We start from the raw sequence: 19,268 nt of genomic DNA, 5'->3' as shown, positions 1-19,268 counted from the left end.
CGAAATATTCGACACTAGACAAACATGACTGTAGACGAATTATTCCACGTTGCAAAAGACATAGAAGCTTTTAAAATGTGGTCGCCAACCTCCGTTAATGGGGACGTCATAAGAAGAAGAAGACTGAAAATATTCCAGAAAATGCAGACGTGTTTGCAATATTTCGTCTTTTGGTTGATGATGATTTATTTGAGTTGATGATGAAACAAATTAACCTATACGCTGAACCAACTTATTGCAAATAATTCTAGAGGTCGTTTGAGTCGCTGGAAACCGGTAAACAAAGAAGAACTGGAAAAGTTTTTGGGCATTTACTTGCTGAATGGTGTAATCAGATTTCCTACATTAGAATGCTACTGGAAAAAAGATCCCATGTTTTTACATCCTTTGTTGCACCAGATAAAAATGTCCTACAATCGCTTCGTAACAATTTTACGCTGTTGGCATTTTGTTGACAATACAATTGACAGAGATACCAATAATCGCTTGTACAAAATCTAACCAGTTATAGACAATATAATGAGAAACTGCAGCAAGTTTCTTTCGCCAAAAGATTGAGTTGTTATGGATGAATCCATGGTTGCTTTTCAGGGGCGACTGCTGATTCGTCAGTATAATCCAAACAAAACTCACAAGTATGGACTAAAGATTTACAAAGCCACAACTGATGATGATTATGTTTGGAAATATAAAGTTTATTCTGACAAAGATTCACAAATATCCAATCTTGATAAACCTGAAAGCGTAATTGTCGAGCTTTGTGGAGAACTTTTAGACCAGGGGCAAATGATTGTTACAAATAATTGGTATACCAGTGTTCTATCAGCTGAATATTTGCTTTAACGCATAACTGATCTTTGTGGGACATTGAGAAAAAATTGTAAAAACTTACCTTTATTTGTCAAAAATAAGAAACTGAAGAGAGGAGAGCAAATTGGTGCACAAAAAAATAGTGCGACGATCCTAAACTGGAAGGACAAGAGGGACGTCCTTATGATATCTACTTGTCACGCAGATGAACAAACGATGAGTACTGGTCGAAATCCGCGTCCAAAACCTAATATGATATTGGAATACAATAATCGAAAAAAGGGTATCGATCTTTCTGACGAATTGGCTAGCTACCAATTCACAAGAGCTTGATCTGGTACAAAAAAGTTGCTGTCGATGTTGTGTTTGGAGTGGATCTCATAAATACAGTTTATTTGTTTAATACATTGAACGAGCAAAATACATCAAGGCCCAAATGAATATTGTGAAAAATCTTTTGGACATAAACGTTGTCCAGACACCTGCCATACCTACGCCATCCACGTCACAAGCACTAGACGTAGGTGTGCTAGCTGCTATATTGAATTTCATCAAAAAGGAGAAACATCAACAGCTGCCACTTATAAAGCCAAAAGAGTTTCACAAATATGCAACATCTGTACCAAACCGTATTGTCCACGATGTTTCCAAAAAGTACATTGAACATGTAACTTTTTTTTCGATACTTTTTCTTTTTCAATAAATATTTACTTTTCATTATATTCTATATTATTTTACCTTACATATCCATTATTTAGTTCGCTAAAAGTGAAAACTCAATAAACATAGGTGTTTAGTTTCGATATTGCATTGTGTCGCAATTACAATAAAATTCCACATTTTTTCCCTTTGTCTCAATACTATTTATAATATATGGGATATATTCTGTCAAGTCCACGTCTACTAAACTCAATTCTCCCCACGTTCACTTTTATAAACAACTGAAAATTGTATCGACGAACAGACCACATATGGTCTGTGAACTGGTAGTGCTTTTAGTTCACACACCATATGTGGTCTGTGGACAGTGAACCTGTTAAAATATATTCAAAATAATAGCTACGACCAAAACTTAGAATTACATATGTTATTTATTAGTAACGAGGTAATAAGAACATTAGAGATGCCAGAAAAGGTTATAAGGCTATTGAGAATGGCACTTAGAAACACGATAAATAGGCTAACAAGACAAGGAAACCTTTTAAGACATTGAATAGAGGTTAAAAATAAGGGAATTCGCTATGAACGGATTTATTCTTATTTAGACTTAGTATTAAAGTAGATCGTAAGAGAATCAAATATGAGCACAAGCAGGATCATTTTTAATAGCAGGGAATAGTGCATAGCGTACAGTGTAGATTTTTCAATTTGTCAGTTTAAAAGATATATATTGAAGGTTTTAGCAAATATTTCAGCTTAATGTGTTTGAAGTGTTTCTAGTCAAATACTTTTGCAGACGATGCTCCAACTTTTCTATCCCCATGTTATATAATTCTTTATAACTCACTTTGAGGAAGCGAGTAACCTCTTTCTTGACTTCTATATCGATACTGAACCGTAAGCCACCCAAATGTTTCTTTAATTTTGAGAATAAGTGAATTACTTGGTGTTAGGTGCGGACTGTAGGGAGCCTATTTGATAAATTTTCATGTAGTTAGTTTAAAAGTTTCAATAAGCTTTCTAGACCATTTGTATAAGTTTTATTAAGCTTACTGAGTCAGAGGTACCATGATCATTTTCCAATATATCTACCAATGTTTCATAAGATATTAAATAGGTTACTAAAGTATCTTCATATATATTAATCTACACTTCTCAACAATTGAAGTGGATATTATGAAAATGTGTATTTTATTTTTTGTTCATAAGGTCATATAGAAAAATGATGTGATATAAATTAAGATTTATTTTTACTTCGTATTTTCATACAGATGAACCGAAAGAAAGAAATTCTTTAAGAAAAAAAAAATAGAAAATAAACAAAAATTTTAAAATTAACAACCTAAAATTTCTATTGCTGCTCAATTTCTAATATCCTGATAAGAAAAATTAATAGTGTGTGGGTCCACCTCTGTGTCGCCTTAGTGCTCTAACTCTATTTGAAAGACCTCTTAAGAAATTATTGATGAACTGCTGCGGTATATGTTCCCAAATCGCGCGTAATGTATTGGCCAACTGATCTATGGTTTGGGGCGGTAGAAGAAGCCTGTTTTGTTGCCTAGACATTTCGGCCCAAACATGTTCAATGCAATTCATATCAGGTGAACACGGTGGCCACTCCATTCTTGTAATGCCATGAGCTTCTATACACTCGTTGACAATTCTCGCACGGTGAGGGCGAGCATTATCATCAATCAGAACAAATTGTTCGCCTATTGCACCAACAAATGGAACAACTATTGGTACTATGACTCTGTCTCGATATCGTGTAGTAGTCATTGTCTCATTAATTAAGACGACTAAGTCCGTGCGACCGTCAAAACATATTCCTCCCCACAAGCAAACAGATCCACCTCCAAAAAGAGTGGTTGGGACTCTCAGATTTTCATTGTAACGCTGTCCTCTTTCCCTCCACACCAATATTCGGCCATCATTCCTATACAAACGAAATCTGGACTCGTCTGTAAAGAGACAATTCCTCCAATTTTCGAAATTCCACTGATAGTGTTCCATCGCCCAGCGATATCTGTATGCACGCTGCTCCCTAGTTGGTCGTGGATGGGTAGCGCGCCGGCTAGCCCTTAAATTGGATGCATGTAACCGTCTTCTGTCGGTTCTTCTAAAATCGCTCGTCCAGTAGCATGCCTGAAGATACTGTTAATTCTGGAAGTCGTGAATGTGGGGTTTCTTCTTGCCGTCAGAACTATAAAACGGTCTTGCCGAGGAGTTGTAGATCGTTCTCTTCCTCCTCCATGCCTGTATATTGCAGATCCAGTTGCTACATATCGATTCCATGCACTACTTATCACACTTTGCGACACATTTAGCCTTATAGCAACCTCTTGTTGAGTTATGCCTTGTTGGATCCAACGAACTAATTGCTCGAGCTAAACTAGTTCTAAACGTCTTTGCGGTATAATTTTTTCATGATAAATAGATTTCTTGACTTATTGAGGACTGATAAAGCCAATACAAGCACTTTTATACGAATGATATATTCATGTTTGGAACAACATGTCTCTCTTTGTACGAGATAAGGGCCGATAAGAATAGGGAGAAAAAAACCACATGCAAAAAATATTGGCAATAAAGATAACATATAGAGTATAGTACAAGCAATTATTTTAAAAATAGTTTTATATGTTAATTTTAGGAATTTTAAAATTATCCACTTCAATTGTTGAGTAGTGTATCTGAATTTTTTATATCGCCAGATACTTTAGTGGTTCCTATGTCTGTGATTAAACACTTTGGCTTTTTTAATTTTGGGTCTGAAAAGGAGTTATTTACTGGGGTATTATTTGGTAAAGGGGTTAAAATTTCAAAACGATTTCGTTTCTTTAAAGGAGGATCGTGCGACATTTTTTGGGAATTAGTGCTTTCTGTAACATGAGTAGATGTTAAAATATGGATATCCAGTTTAGTCGATAGAGTAGGAACAGAGGAAGATACGTTTTGCGTTAGGAGATTGTATGTTTATAGTATTAGTTAAAGTAGTTGGAGCAGCATTTTGTGTTTAAGATGTTTGAGTTTCCGAAGTAGTTGGACAATTTTCAGCCGAATATCCCGCTTTTCTGCAATAAGTATATAGATCCTTCTCCATTACAGAAAATATACGATATGATGTCATTTTATAATTTACAAATCTTGAGTCAGGGATTGATGAGACTGGGAGAGAAATAAAAGTATGCCTTCTGAAACTAAAAACGTGTTTTTATAAGGATTTGATTTTTTAAAAATTGATTGGAGTTACCAAATTTAATCACAAATTATAAAGTGCATATTCAATAATTAAATGTGGGATTGACGAAAAAACATTTGATATCACCAATCTTTCATTTGATGATATTAATTTACGACCCTGAATTTTTTGGTGGTTTACAGTTATTATTTCTTTGTTAATTTATAGAAAATTGTTAACTAAAGTTTACATAAGGAATATTTTTGGGATGCATTAAATCACCAACTGCACACAAATATGTTTTTAGATTTGTATTTTCCAGCGCATGAGATGCTATTGCTTGTGTTTTGGATGGAAATTTAGGTACATTTTGATTTGTTACAGTTGTAAAAGATTGCTTCATATTTGGATTTGGTAAATGTTGCTCCAGTTTTTATTTCGGAGGCCTCAAGAGGCTGAATAGTATCTATTTTTAATTAATTTTATCGATAAACTTTAAAAACTTCTGTCTTGTCCCTTTAATACCAGAACTGACAAACGATGGCAGTAAAAAGTTGTGTCTTTATACTCAAAAATTGTTTCTTGTTTACATAAATTTAACTTAAATTGTTGATTATTTGGATTAAATATTTTTTTGTACTCACAGATTGTATACTTGCGATGAGAAAAATAAATAGATTTATTTATAAGTAAAACTGTAATTATATTGCTGCTCTTTAACACCCAACAACTAGTTTTATGTGTAGCGTGTTTTAAACGTACAACTCGGTCATTAGCTCGATCTCGACCTTTTCGTATTTTTGATTATTTGAGAGTTCCCAAAATCATTTATTTTGACAAATGACATTAAATATTTTTGTATAATATGAAAATAACGTATAAATGACTATAAGATCCTACTTGTTACTTATATACATAATCCTAGATTAAAACTTTTTCTTATTCTTCCTTCTTGTATTTAGGCTTTAAAGCCTGTTTCTTCTTCAATATTAGCCTCCTAAAGTGTTTAAATTGTCGCACAATCTTTTTCTTGGTCTGCCAATACTTCTTCGTTCATTTGGTTACTTATCTCGTGCTATTTATACTATCCTATCCTCTGTCATTCTACTAATGTGTTCGTTCCACTCCTGTTTCCGTTTTGTCACCCATTCATTTATGTCTTCTATATTGCATGCTCTTCTTATGTTTTCACTTCTCTCCCTATCCAACAGACTTTACCCTGATACTCTTCGGAGTATTTTCGTCTCTGTTTTTTCTAGTATTCGTCTCGTTTTAGATGTTTCAGGTCTTGTCTCCGCCGTGTATGTTAATATAGGTCTAATTGCTGCTTTATAGATTCTTGTTTTTGTATTTTGTCTTAGGTGTTTGTTTAAAACTTAAAATAAGATTATTGAGGGGAGGAGTAAAACGTTTAATTTAATTAAATTGATATTTTAAGAATACTATAACCCATAATAGTTTTGCCAGTTTCGATGTGATCTCCATGTTTTGGTGCCATTACTACCTCTCCAGGGTTATTAGGTCTACTGATTTTTCAGTAGATCTACTGATATCTACTTCAATTTACTGATTTACTGAAACACTATATCGACCTAGTAAAAAAATATGTAATGATAAAATCACATTCAAAAAGTCATTATTATGTCAGTAAAGTGATATATGGTTGAATGCTCGAATAAACAAACTTTAATCAAATAAAAGGCAGATATAGAGCACAGTTTTTTATTAAATCTTGCCCAAGTACTTTCGCTCCTAGAGCATATTCAGTGGCATTTCGTCAAAATTATAGGATATCCAACAATTTGCTGAATGTCATAAACATTAAATAATACATTTACATAACACTAAACAAAGGACAAACAGTTTAATTTTTTTTTAATTAAAGAAGCTACATAGTGGTTGACAGCAGGAGAGAGAATTCTCTCCATCCTCATTCTGCGTTTGTTTTCTGCTTTTTATTTGATTAAAGTTCATTATGATATGTCAGTGTCCCATTATAAATTTTAAAAAAAATATTTATTCTCTCCTAATTTTCGCATTCATTTCGCCAATTCCCGATTTCTTTATTCCATCGGCCACCCTTAAGACGTTTGTTATGGTTAGCCTATTTTCATTTCAGTTTAGCTGTCTGTTCGACAGCATCTTTTACTTTTGTTCTATTACCAATGTCTTCACTGATTTTATGGTCTTTTAGTGAGATACCCAGTATCTGTCGTTCCATAGCTCTCCGAGTTTTTCTAATCTTCTCCATGTTTATTTTAGTGAATGTCCAGGTTTGAGATCTATATGTAAGTACAGATAGGATATAGGAATTAAACACTGGTTCGCAGTCTTTAAGGTATATTTTTATTTTTAAGTAAGTATGAAAGTCTTCCGAATGCTGTCCATCCCATTTTTACACGTCTGCTTATTTCAGTAGTCCGATTTTCTTTGCTTACCTGCACATTTTGACCCAGATATGTATATTTATCTACCTACGGGTTCTATCTGTGTCCCTTGGATGTTTATCGTAGGTTTGTTATCTTTGTTTGACATTAGTTTAGTTTTGCTCTGAAATTCATTTTTAGACGTATTCACTGCATTCCACGTGTCGGCTATTAGTACTACATCATCTGCGTATCTAAGATGGTTCAAGTATCTTCCGTTAATAGGGGTTCCCTTATTTGTCCAGTCTAGTGACTTAAATATATCTTCTAGGGCAGCTGTAAATAATTTTGGAGATATTGTTTCTCATTGTCTTACGTATAGGTTGATTTTTACTGGTCTTGTTCCATTACTCAACGTCATTATCATTTCAGCTTGTTCGTGAATATTATGTATTAATATTCTGTACCTGAGTTGATCTGGTTGTTGACTAATGCTTCTTTTATTGCCCACAGCTCTACATTATTAATAGCTTTTTCATAATTTATAAAAGCCCGACATAATGGGAGGCTGTATTCGTTAGTCTTTTCTATAAGGATTTTCAAAGAATATATTGTCACAGGTGCTGTTTATTGATATAATATATATATATATATATATATATATATATATATATATATATATATATATATATATATATATATTATTCTCAATCTACTGAAGAAATAAAATATGACCTCGCTATCTTTATGGTGCCGGTTTGGCTTCATGCGATTCCATACGATTACGCGTCCCCTCTCTTTCCTTGTCTAAGATATAGCTAGTTTACGGGCGCAAATTTACTAATTGAGAATATTATTAATACTTAAAACAATATTTATTAAAGAAAACAGTATATCATACAACAAATTTGATCAAATATCTATATAAATATAAGTGAAGTTACACGTTTCCTCCCTTCTACTCGTAATTTGACAGGTTACCTCAAACAAAGAAAGATATCTTTAAATAAGAGTTCTCTGGCTTGGATTTAACTTAAATACAGACGTCCTGTATCCTTATAGATAGGAATTTACAGGTAAAAAAACAACATTTACAGGTTATAGGTACCAGTTAAACACAATTTTTATTTAAATTTTTTTTCTGAAACTGTTTCCTGACTTATATCAAGACGTCAAAAAAAAAATTGGAATTTTATTTACAATTTATTCTGGTTTATTCTTATGTGTAAAATTCATAAAAAAACCATTGAGAAGAAAATAGTTTCAGAACCGTATATAAAAGAATATTTTTACATTATGCCCCTACGATTTTAATAATATTTTGTATTACACAGTATCACACAGTAACGCTTTACTGTGTGATTTTATTAATGATAATGTCCCTGATGAGGGTAATATGGAATTTTCATTGGCTCTGGATAATGGTTAAGATGGTCATGTGTACCATGATCATAATTTGTGTGATAATGATTAAAATCTTCATATCTATCATGATCGTAATTTGTGTGATAATGATTAAGATCGTCGTGCCTATCATAATCATAATATGTGTGATAATGGTTAAGGTATTCATGGCTAACATGATCATAATTTTTGATCTTGATATATCTTGGGTCCCGCCAGAACTCCTTATCCAAATTACATAAGTCTTCGGTACAAGCCTTGCAAGCAATCATAATCGCTCTTGATTTTTTTTTCTGCTCCGATTCCTCAAACCATGTGCAATAGTCAGGGGCGGTGACGTTTTCTGCAGGGCGCCAACATCTTCTTTGGACGATAGGCATCGATCCATCTGAAATTTAAAAGTAAAATATAGGTTAATCGATAAACTAATCATTCGGACTAAGTAGTGAGTAAAGTGCGTCCATAAAGTAACGCATAAATTCATTATTATTAAAGTCTTTTTTTCTTCAAACGTCAAATAATGATGACACTACTTATCTAACTTGATCCTGTCAAAGTTTAATGTCACCGCCGGCGTAAGTTTTTTTCCCATTTCTTTACGGCGGAGGGAAAAATGTTGTCATGGCGACAATATGAAACATGTCACAAAGCAACAATACAAATGTCATTAACAACAATTAAACATCATTTTTATTTATAGTTATATTAAAAGTACAATTAGTTAATGAGGCATTTTCAAAATTGAAACCGTGCAAAAATGTTCCCGACTCTTTATACGCATTGGTAATTGTTGATGATACTGATGGTCGAGAACAACTTTCAGCAATCATTAAAAAATTATTGAGCATTATTGAGCAGGTTTAAAAATTTTTGAGCATTATCGTTCTTATCGGACTTGGAGGGCCCCAAACGTGCTACTGCATCATTAGCCGCGGACTCAATTTCGTTTAGGTTTTCCATTTTCGCACTAAATTTGCGCTTGTGGTTGCAACAACAATAAGCTGTTATTAATAATTGCAAACAACTGTCAAACAACTGTAACCAGGGAGACGCAAATCCCACCGACGACTTAATTATTTTAATTTCTAACATCTAGACGACTTTGATAGTTGTCACAGTTAATTTCGAGTAAAAATAGCGTATGAATTGTACTATTTATGGTTGAGAATTGCTACGTTTGAAGAAAAAATAGTATACTTTATTCGGCAAAGAAGCGACTTTTCTTGACTTGCCCTCTATTACGCGCCTCACTTCGTTCGGCGCGTAATATCGAGTGCGTCAAGAAAAGTCATGCTTCTCCGCCTCATAAAGTAATATACTATTACCCTGTGACGGCCGATATGCAATTAAGATATGATCAGTGGGCCTCAAACAGTTATTTAATTCCGATCGCTTAAAAAGTAAAAATATTTAAATTCCTGTATTTTATGTTCAGTAATAATATTGGACTGTATCAAAGGCAAATAAAATGAATATAATATGTATATACAGAACATGTACAAAAGAAGTGGGACCGCATATTTCGAATACATGAAATTATTTGTCTACATCAAATGTTCATCAAGGTCTCTATAAATCCCTATTTTGCGTAAAGTGAAAATTGTATGAATGGTTTGGCATGCAGAAAAATTGGAAAATTCTTGCCAAGTTGCTGGTATGTCCAAATTTGAATAAAATAGATCCAAGACTTTATTTTCTGCAAACTCCGTATTAAATATAACCTTGAAACAAATTGGCACTATATTAATTATATCACTTCCGAGTTTTCAGCAAAACAAAAAGTTTAAACACGTGTAGTCTAGTAATTAATACCAAAGATATTGAGAGTAATTAGACCAAAGGTACTTTCTCGTTTAAATAACACTCACCACGAAGTCCGAATTGAATTCCTGAAACACTTTTTTATTACTTCTTTTTAGCAAATGATTTGTCCTATTCACTGTCTGATATTTCACTATCAGAGTCGTCACTATCTGAATTGTCTATCCTAATAATTAGAGGCCGGACCTCATGTATAACTCGATCGGTTTATGTCTTCCGTATGTCTAATACAATTTTGCCATTATTCTGCCTTTATTTATTCTAGCGATTTTTTCCATAAACTAAGAACGCAGTAACAAATTTCTTTTGAATTTTGTGCTCTCCACACATTTGAAGTTAATCGAGTTTTAAAAATATGTCCCTGTGATACATTTTCTTTTCTGTCACCCATAACTTTATTTCTTCTTTTGTCCAGTTGCTTGAAGGAAATCTCTCTTCTACTCTTGAGTGGTAGGATGCATTATTTAACACTATTATGAATGGTCGCTCCAATTTTTTTTAGCTTTTCTTCAAACCATTCTTCAAAAATATTTGCATCCATATTTCCATGGTAATCGCCTGTATTCTTTGGGGACGAAAAAATTAAACTAGCGTCAGGAATAAAACCCTCGTCATTTCCAGCATGAAGTATAATGTAGCGTTTGCCGTTACCGGAACGACTAGAAGAATAACATTTTGTGATGCCATCTTGCCAGAATGATTCTGACATATTTTCTTTAGCGAAAATCCAAGTTTCATCTAAAAATTCAACTTGCTTCGGACTATCAGACGTTTTATTGTTAATGTATTTTCTTAAAAAAAAAATTTTTTTAACGTTTTGAAACAACCTAAGAGAGTTCACACAATACTTGTCTATTTAATAAACATTGTTTTTATTTCCTTATCTTTATCTACTTAAATTATGACTATGTTTATGTTACTTCTCTTTATGTTTTTTATTTTTTCTATAATCTTAGGTAACTATAAATTTAAAATTATATTGCTACATTAAACATTTATTCTCTTTTACACATAAAGATTAAAGTAATTATAAACAAATTTTGTTTTTGCTAATTTTATTGAAATTGTTTTGGTAACCCCATAAACAGCATAAATATTTGCATTATGGTGAGTGTTGTTGATTCGATAATGAAAGATTAATAGGGGTCATAATATAAGTTCTGTGTACTTGTTAACTGCCTATTTATTAAATTTTAAATAACGTGCTGAATTTCACTAAAACTATTAAATTCATTTAATATATTTTTGGGAAATGATCTAATTTACAAGAAATAAACATTGAAATAAATACAGGGTGAATCATGAGTACTGTACTGAAACTGTACCTACATACTCGTACCTCATGTGGAGACCCCTCGGAAGAATAACAATTGAGAGTTGTTAAAAACCGTTGTTTTTAGAGTTGTTAGAAAAAAAGTGTCTAAAAACCGACTGGATGCATGTGCGAAGCGTTTTAGTTGGGAAGCAGTTCGTATAGTGCATTGTGGGATGTTGTTTCTTCTTCTTCTTGTAGTGCCTATCCATTTCGGATGTTGGCGACCATCATGACAATCTGTACTTTGCAATTTGTACTTTGCTACCATTCTAAGCCATCCACATCTGATATGCTTACCACTCCCTGGCGAGTACGGAAACAAATTGACGAGTACAGCGACAAAGGTAAAACGAGACGAGTTAATGACGTAGTTAAAGCGCGTGATACAACCTAGTTAGTGGTTGCCGCGGAAGTATGGCAATACAAATGACGAAAACACTGCCGGCAGATTTTTTGTGAATGCCGAGTTTAGTGTTGAGCTTTCAGGTTTAGACGTGGACCTTATACCAAATTTTGGCACTTTAGTTAAAGCTTTATCTTCTGGTTTTAATATTAATATAACAAAATTTCTGATTTTCCTCAGCGCAGGAAAAAAAGCTATATTTGAGTCTCTATTTATAGTTTTATATGCCGGTTATTGTGCTCAAAATCATAGTGCACAGTGCAGATGTTATTCAATCGGCTCTGCTGCCAATTAGTCAGCTTTTTGAGAAAGCCCAAGAAACTCGCAATAAAGATTGCAGAAGATTTAGAGGAAATAATATACGAAAACGGTCACGCCTTGTCACCAATAAAGATTTACTCAATATAACATTGATCCCATCTAGCCCTCTAACCAACAGCCTCAGAGAGGTTTCCAAAAAAAGACAGATAATCTCCTTTCTGAAGTCATCGATTTAGCAATACCACCTTCTGCAAATACATGTAGAAATATTACAACTTTCACTCATCATATTTGCGTAGGATTATACAGTCAATGTTCTTCTGAAGAACAATCTACTGAATAAATGGGAATTTAATCTAATAAAATTCTAATAAAAAATCGATTTAAAAACTGTATTAAATCAGCTAAAACTTATCCAGGTGCTGATATAGGGTTTTATCACAATTCCATAGTAGCTGTAACCCAATTAAAATTTAAAAAAGGTGATCAAAAGAAGACCCGCCAACAGCAACTGTCAGAGTACAAAATGAGCTAACTTAGAACTTTTCAAAAGTCAAAGGATTAAAGCAAGGAGACAAACTGCCACCGACAGTATTTAACTCTTAAATATGTGATAAGACAGCTGAATATAGGATAATCTCCTAACAAATAAATCATATATACTAATATAGATTTCCGCCTATGCCGATGACATTAGCATAATATCTTGCAGAACATAAGAGACGGCAGAAATATATTCACAATTAAAAATAGGAGCAGAAGAGACAGGACTGGAAATAAATATTTAAAAAACAAAAAAACACAGGCAAGAGCTGGGGGAAACAGACGCACAGTTGAATTAGAGGTCGATATTTAAACTCTTTAAACTCAAAGAAGAATAGTAAAGGGAAACAAAGCTTACTTTTCACTCGCCTATGTATTCCGCTTTAAATACACACACTGTAGAGCGAAAATCAGAGTCTACAAAACTATTATCAGACCAATAATGTGTTTTGAATGCGAGACATTGGTGATGACAGAAGACACAACACGAAAGCTGTCTTTGAACGAAAAGTCGTAAGGGAGATATTTGGATCTATTAACGAAAAGGGAGTATAAAGATCTAGGTGCAACCATGAACTCTACGAACTGTTCAAAGAGGCACCGATCTCAGAATTCGTTAAACTTTAGAAACTTCGATGTAGGGAAAATGGAGAAAAAAATATTGCCAAAAAGAGCCCTATATAGTAAAATGCAGACCGCAAGACTAAAAGGAAGGCCGCGGGAAAGCTTCGTGCGGAACCGGCAGGGTTGGAGACATAGTTTAGATGAGGCTAATGCTCGATTTGGGCTGTAGCGACATTGGAGAGAGAAAGAAATCAAAAAGAAATCTTGCAAAAATATTGGTATAACCCAACTACAAGACAAGAAAGTTAAGGAAACGATTCAAAGACAACTGAACGAAAATTTAGTTTGGGAAAATATTGGTGCGATCTTAAATAAAATATAACAACAGTTAAAGTAATCTGTGAACGGCATTTAAAAGGCAGCTGAAAGCTAAAAACGAAAGGCTTGGATGACAGAATACATATTAAATTTAATGAAGCAACGGCCACTAGCAAAAAACAACGAAAAACCTTATAAAAGTATACAAAAATAAATTCGACGTAAAATACGAGAAACAAAGAGTCAACATCTAGCCAAACATTATCATGAAATTGAAGAGTTCGAAAATAGGTACAACACGTTTAAAATGTATAAAAAAATAAAAGAAGTGGCTAGTATCTTCAATAAGAGACAAACTGCACTGCTACATGATGAACATCATAAAGTAATATTTGAAATAGAGGACAAACTTAAAGAATGGATAAATTATATTACGAACCTATTTGAAGACGATAGGATAAGTCACCCCCGAATATTATTAATTGCGACGAACCCCTAGTATAGTGTTGCCCAAATGCAAGAACAAGACGAAACTTAGACAGTCTTGGTCTTGGTCTTGGTCTTGCGCCAATACACCTGGTCTTGGTCTTGGTCTTGGTATTGCACTCCCGGTCTTGGTCTTGGTCTTGGTCTTGCAGCAAGAGTCTTGCAAGTCTTGCAGTTACTCATTAATTAGCCTATTGCTATTTATTAAACGTTACTTTAGATCTTAGAACAACGTAACAGAGTAAGTACATTTTAAGCTTAAATTAACAAAGACTAACCAAATTAATAAATGTCTAAACAACTGACACCGGGTGGGGTTTGAAGCGACGATCTAAGCGATCCGTGCCTATACTCTAACTAACTCAGCTATCTACCAGGTCCCACGCAAATCAATATGTTTCTTAATAAATGTTTGCATTTACTAAGCTTACATGTGCTAAAACATGGTTAAAACAAAAAAAAACAAATAAATGACATAAGCATGCCTGTATTTTAAAGAACATTATCTGCCTAGAAAGGGATCGATGGACATGATGGGCAAAAAATCCACATACATGTATCAAGGCCCAGATTTTTTAGGTGACAAGATAACAAACTATAATCTACTTATTAAAGCAAAATAAATGTTTTTACCAATCGTATCTCTACTTTTATATAAAATACTAACTTGAAAAAATAAAGAATTGTTAAAAAAGCAATGGTAATCAAAAGAAGTTATTTTAAATTAAGGAGATCCTACTTAATAAATACATTAATTTACCAAAATAAAGTAGTAGGTACATAATACATGTAATTGGTAATAAGGTAATAACTATCTTTTTTTACATGTCCACCTTTTCTAGAGGTTATTAAAAAGCTTGTGATATCTCCACCGAATTTTGGTTTTTCGGGAAGAAATATTTGTAATTCCTTTTTGTAAAAGGATATTAGATGCTTCCTTAAATCTGACGTGTTTCTGTTGATCATTCTCATTTCAATCTTTTTATGTAGGCACAATTTACACAAATCAATTTCGGATGCATGAATTATTTCGAAAAACTCATCAAATTTACTTTTAGGTCTTTTAGATGAAAAACAATTATTACATTAGACTCAATGGAAAGCTCAATTGGGAATAAAGTTAAGTGATGTCGAAAAAGTAACTACTTTACTACTAGTTACTTTGTGTTCGTTACTATCCAATACCCTAAGTATCTAATAACAAACCGAGAATTATATATCGTTACTTCGTTATTCTAAATACTTCATTACTAACATTATCTGTTATTAATTTGTCTCGGAACTTTTGAATATTAGCCACGCTCTTTCAGCAAATTTTGTTTAACCGAATGATCTCATCGCACACTAGCAGAAACAATTTATAGTCTAGCCCGATAAGATTTGTTTATTTAGATTTCTCCTGACCAAATTATAATTGGAAAAAAATTGAATTATTAAGTGGGTGTCTGTAACAATTATATTTTTTATTAGCTAGGGTGACATATTTAAAAAAATATCGATACAACATTACTGTCCTACACTAACCTAGTAACACGCTCTGAGGTAACACAAGTCATACAATCATCAAAAATGGCAAAGCGACAGATCCTGATGAAATTCCATGTGACGTATACAAGCTTATAAATGATTGGCAATGTTGTTTGTTTTTCAATACTATTTACCTGATGGTTGATACACTTCATTGTTCATAGCTCTACTTAAAAAGACAAGAGCAAAAATCTGTGCTGATTATAGAACCATCAGTCTGTTTAGCCATTTATTAAATATATATATATACGTAGACATATACTGTTGTTTTACTGACTTTTAAAAAGCATTTAATCGTGTTAAGCACTCTATATTGATCAAAATTCTAAGAGACATTGGCTGGATGGTTGAAACGTTCGCATAATTGCAAATTTGTATTGTAATCCAACATCAGTCTTAGTAGACGGTTTGGAATCACAGACTCTTAATATTGACAGAGAAGTAGGGCAGGAATACCTCTTGTCGCCCTTGCTTTTATACATTGATTCTAAAAGAATTTTCAGAAATGCACTTTCTGTAGACGAAGATCTGCAAACAGTACTTAACTGTGTTGTTGAGAGCTGTATGGAAGCAGATCTGGATCTGAACATACGGAAAACCAAAATACTCGTAATAAGTAAATAACAGAAAATATAAGACCGTCTATATATATAAATAGTATCAAACTTGAGAAAGTTTATAAAATTGTTTAACTTGGATATCAGTACAAGGCAGAGTCGCTTTTAGTAGGATGTCCAGAAGTATTATGTAACACAGACCTAAATTTGACATTGCAGATCTGCCTACTTCGCTGCTACGTGTTCTCGGTCTTACTTTATGGTGTCTAGTCTTAAACTGTTACTAAAAATAATCTAAGTCGCCTTGAGGCTTTTGAAATGTGGTGCTATACAAGAATTTTAAAAGTTTCTTGGGTGTAGAAGATTCGAAACTCTACAATACTAAAACGTCTCAGCAGTACTACTGAGATTACATGGTAAAATGGGGAAAAATGGACCAAGATGATGTGAACTGTGACTGTGAAGAAATAGATAATATGGAACATCTTCTTAAATGCAGAAACTGTCCTCATCGATGTACTCTCGAGGATTTGTGGCTTGCCAACAAAGATGGAACCTACGTAGCCCGATACTGGGCCGAAATGTTATAAATGACATGTCCGGACACGACAAAGTAAAAGTAGTACTGAGATTATAAAAAGTATTAAGAAAAGAAAGCAGGAGTACTTCGGGCATGTAAGGTCCGAACTTCTCTCCTTGAAAAGATAAAGAAACTACTAATGGTGTAAGTGACAGAGAAGCAGCTTCAAAGAGGAACCTTAACACAAAGCATCATACGTGAGAAGACATGAGCGATTTTCGAAGATTTGCCAAAGCAGATCTCACACACTTCCACAAGTAATGAATCGAAAGACTCCTTTAAAGACAGTCGGGACTGGTTTGAAAAATTTAGAAAAAAAAACCGGCATCCACTCCGTCGTCAGGAATTGTGAGGCAGCAAGTTCGGATGTGAAAGCAGCTGAGATTTACATCAAAACGTTTTCCGAACTGATAGAATTCAACGGATACATCCCCCAGCAAGTCTTCAACTGTGACGAGACAGGGCTTTTCTGAAATAAGATGCCAAATGGGAATTACATAACGGCAGAGGAGAAGACGATGCCAGGTCACAAACCTATGAAAGATAGGTTAACTCTACTACTTTGCGCCAATGCGAGTGGCGACTGTAAAATCAAACCTCTTATAGCATATCATTCAGAAAATCTCAGAGCCTTTAGGTTACATAAGATTTTAAAAGAAAAATTGCCAGTAATGTGGAGGGCAAATCCAAAGGCGTGGGTCACCAGAGAATTCTTTGTGGAGTGGATAAACCTGATGTTTGTCCCTACTGTTAAAAAATATCTACACCAAAACAACCCACCCGTGCAAATCTTTTTTGTCCTCGATAATGCCCCTTCTCACCCACCAAATTTCCAAGATGATTTACTCCAAGAGTTCAAGTTTATAAAGATTCTCTACCTACCAGCCAACATCACTCCTATCTTGAAGCCCATGCATCAGCAAGTGATTTCTTATTTTAATAAGTTGTATACCAAGCACATTTTTCAGCGCTGATTTGAGGTGACGGAGAACACAAACCTTACCTATCGAGAGTTCTGGAAGGACCACTTTAACATAGTAATATGCCTAAGAATTTTTAAGCAGGCCTGGCTAGGTGTTGCAACAAGGACCTTAACCTCTGCATGGAAGAAGATGTGGTCTGAGGCTGTAGATGAAAGGGCCTGCGAAGGGCTGGAACCCGGAGTGTCAGTGGTAGATGAGATTGTTTCTCTTGGAAAATCCATGGTTCTGGAGGTGGATAAAAGAGATGTGAACGAACTTGTCGAGGAATAGTCTCAGGAGCTGACCAGCGAGGAGCTAGACGAACTACATTCGCAGTAGCATACAGTGGTTCAACGAAACATTAGTTTTGAAGAGGAGCCAGAATTGGAAGACTTTGTCTCTACAAGAAATATAAAGGAGATCCTGGGAACGTGGGAGGGAGTTGCAGAGTTCGTGGATAAAAATCACCAAGAAAAAGTTCAAACTGGTCGTGCATCGGTGTTGTTCAACGAAACTTGCCTAACACATTTCCGCAATATTCTGGAAGGGAGGAAAAAACAAACCTCCTTCGACAGTTTATTTAAACGATCCGCAGATAAAAATGACCAAAGTGTGACGAAAAAAGCGAAGACCACTGACGAAAAATAAGCACTTCGGTAAGCACTTGACTTTTCTTATGTTTTTACAGAATATGGATGTATTTCTTGTTGCTTATAAATAAATGTTTCTTCTTTTAAATGCATTTTTCTTATTAAAAAACACTTTACACAAACAACTAACGTGTTTTTTTCTGGGAACTGGAACGGGTTAATGACATTTTAGTTAATTTCAATGAGGAAAATTGCTTTGACATACGAGCAGTTTGACATACGATCAAGATTACGATTACGGAACGAATTACACTCGTATGTCAAGGTACAACTGTATTTATTCTTTTTTTATGTTTAGCAGGTTCCCGTGCTAAACTTTGGGTAATATTACTACTGTAATATTGCAGCATCATATTATTTCGATTGAAATATGATTTAGATTCTGAGTAAGAAATAAAAAATGTGTTTCAAACATTAAAGTTTAGACGTTCGTCGAGTCTATATAGTCCGAAACGCAACGGTATATAAATTTGTTCATGTATATTTTAAACTGACTTTTGCAATATAAAATCAAAATGAAATTTAGAATTTTTAAACGACTTGACTTAAGCTTTCATCTTGTATTCTTTTGTTTTTTACATTTGATGTTTAACCTATTAAAAAATAACCTCGAAAACTCTAAAATTCTTTTTTATTTGGGCTATTTTAATTGTTTATTTGTAATTTGAGTAAAGTAAGCGTTTTGCATAAAAATCATAAAAATAAATTATTTAAAAAAGTAGCTTTGAAGTGAAAAAGCAATTTTATATTTGTTTAAAAATTGTTATACATAAATAGGTTGCCATGGAAAATTTTCATTAAACTTTTCAGCATAGCATATTGATATCATAATAATATCGATTAAAACAAGTTGGAGCATT

The 19,268-nt window shown here is 33.7% G+C and overlaps 2 protein-coding genes across 3 annotated transcripts in view; one reads left to right on the top strand and one right to left on the bottom strand.

Moving 5' to 3' along the window:
* Lgr4 (Leucine-rich repeat-containing G protein-coupled receptor 4) overlaps positions 1 to 19,268 on the top strand; it is an 832,616-nt gene that overhangs the window by 677,886 nt on the left and 135,462 nt on the right. The window lies entirely within an intron of this gene.
* The window catches only part of LOC140434621 (uncharacterized), a 35,209-nt gene continuing 23,811 nt past the window's right edge, over positions 7,871 to 19,268 (bottom strand). The window contains exon 4 of the mRNA XM_072523015.1: positions 7,871 to 8,809. Coding sequence (XP_072379116.1) covers positions 8,385 to 8,809 — 425 coding nt within the window. The 3' untranslated portion in view covers positions 7,871 to 8,384. The remainder of the gene's footprint in view (positions 8,810 to 19,268) is intronic.

Source organism: Diabrotica undecimpunctata, chromosome 2 (assembly GCF_040954645.1).
Source record: "Diabrotica undecimpunctata isolate CICGRU chromosome 2, icDiaUnde3, whole genome shotgun sequence".
Taxonomy (NCBI): Eukaryota; Metazoa; Arthropoda; class Insecta; order Coleoptera; family Chrysomelidae; genus Diabrotica; species Diabrotica undecimpunctata.
The sequence above is the reverse complement of the archived record's forward strand: the minus strand, read 5'-3'. Positions and strand labels throughout refer to the sequence as shown.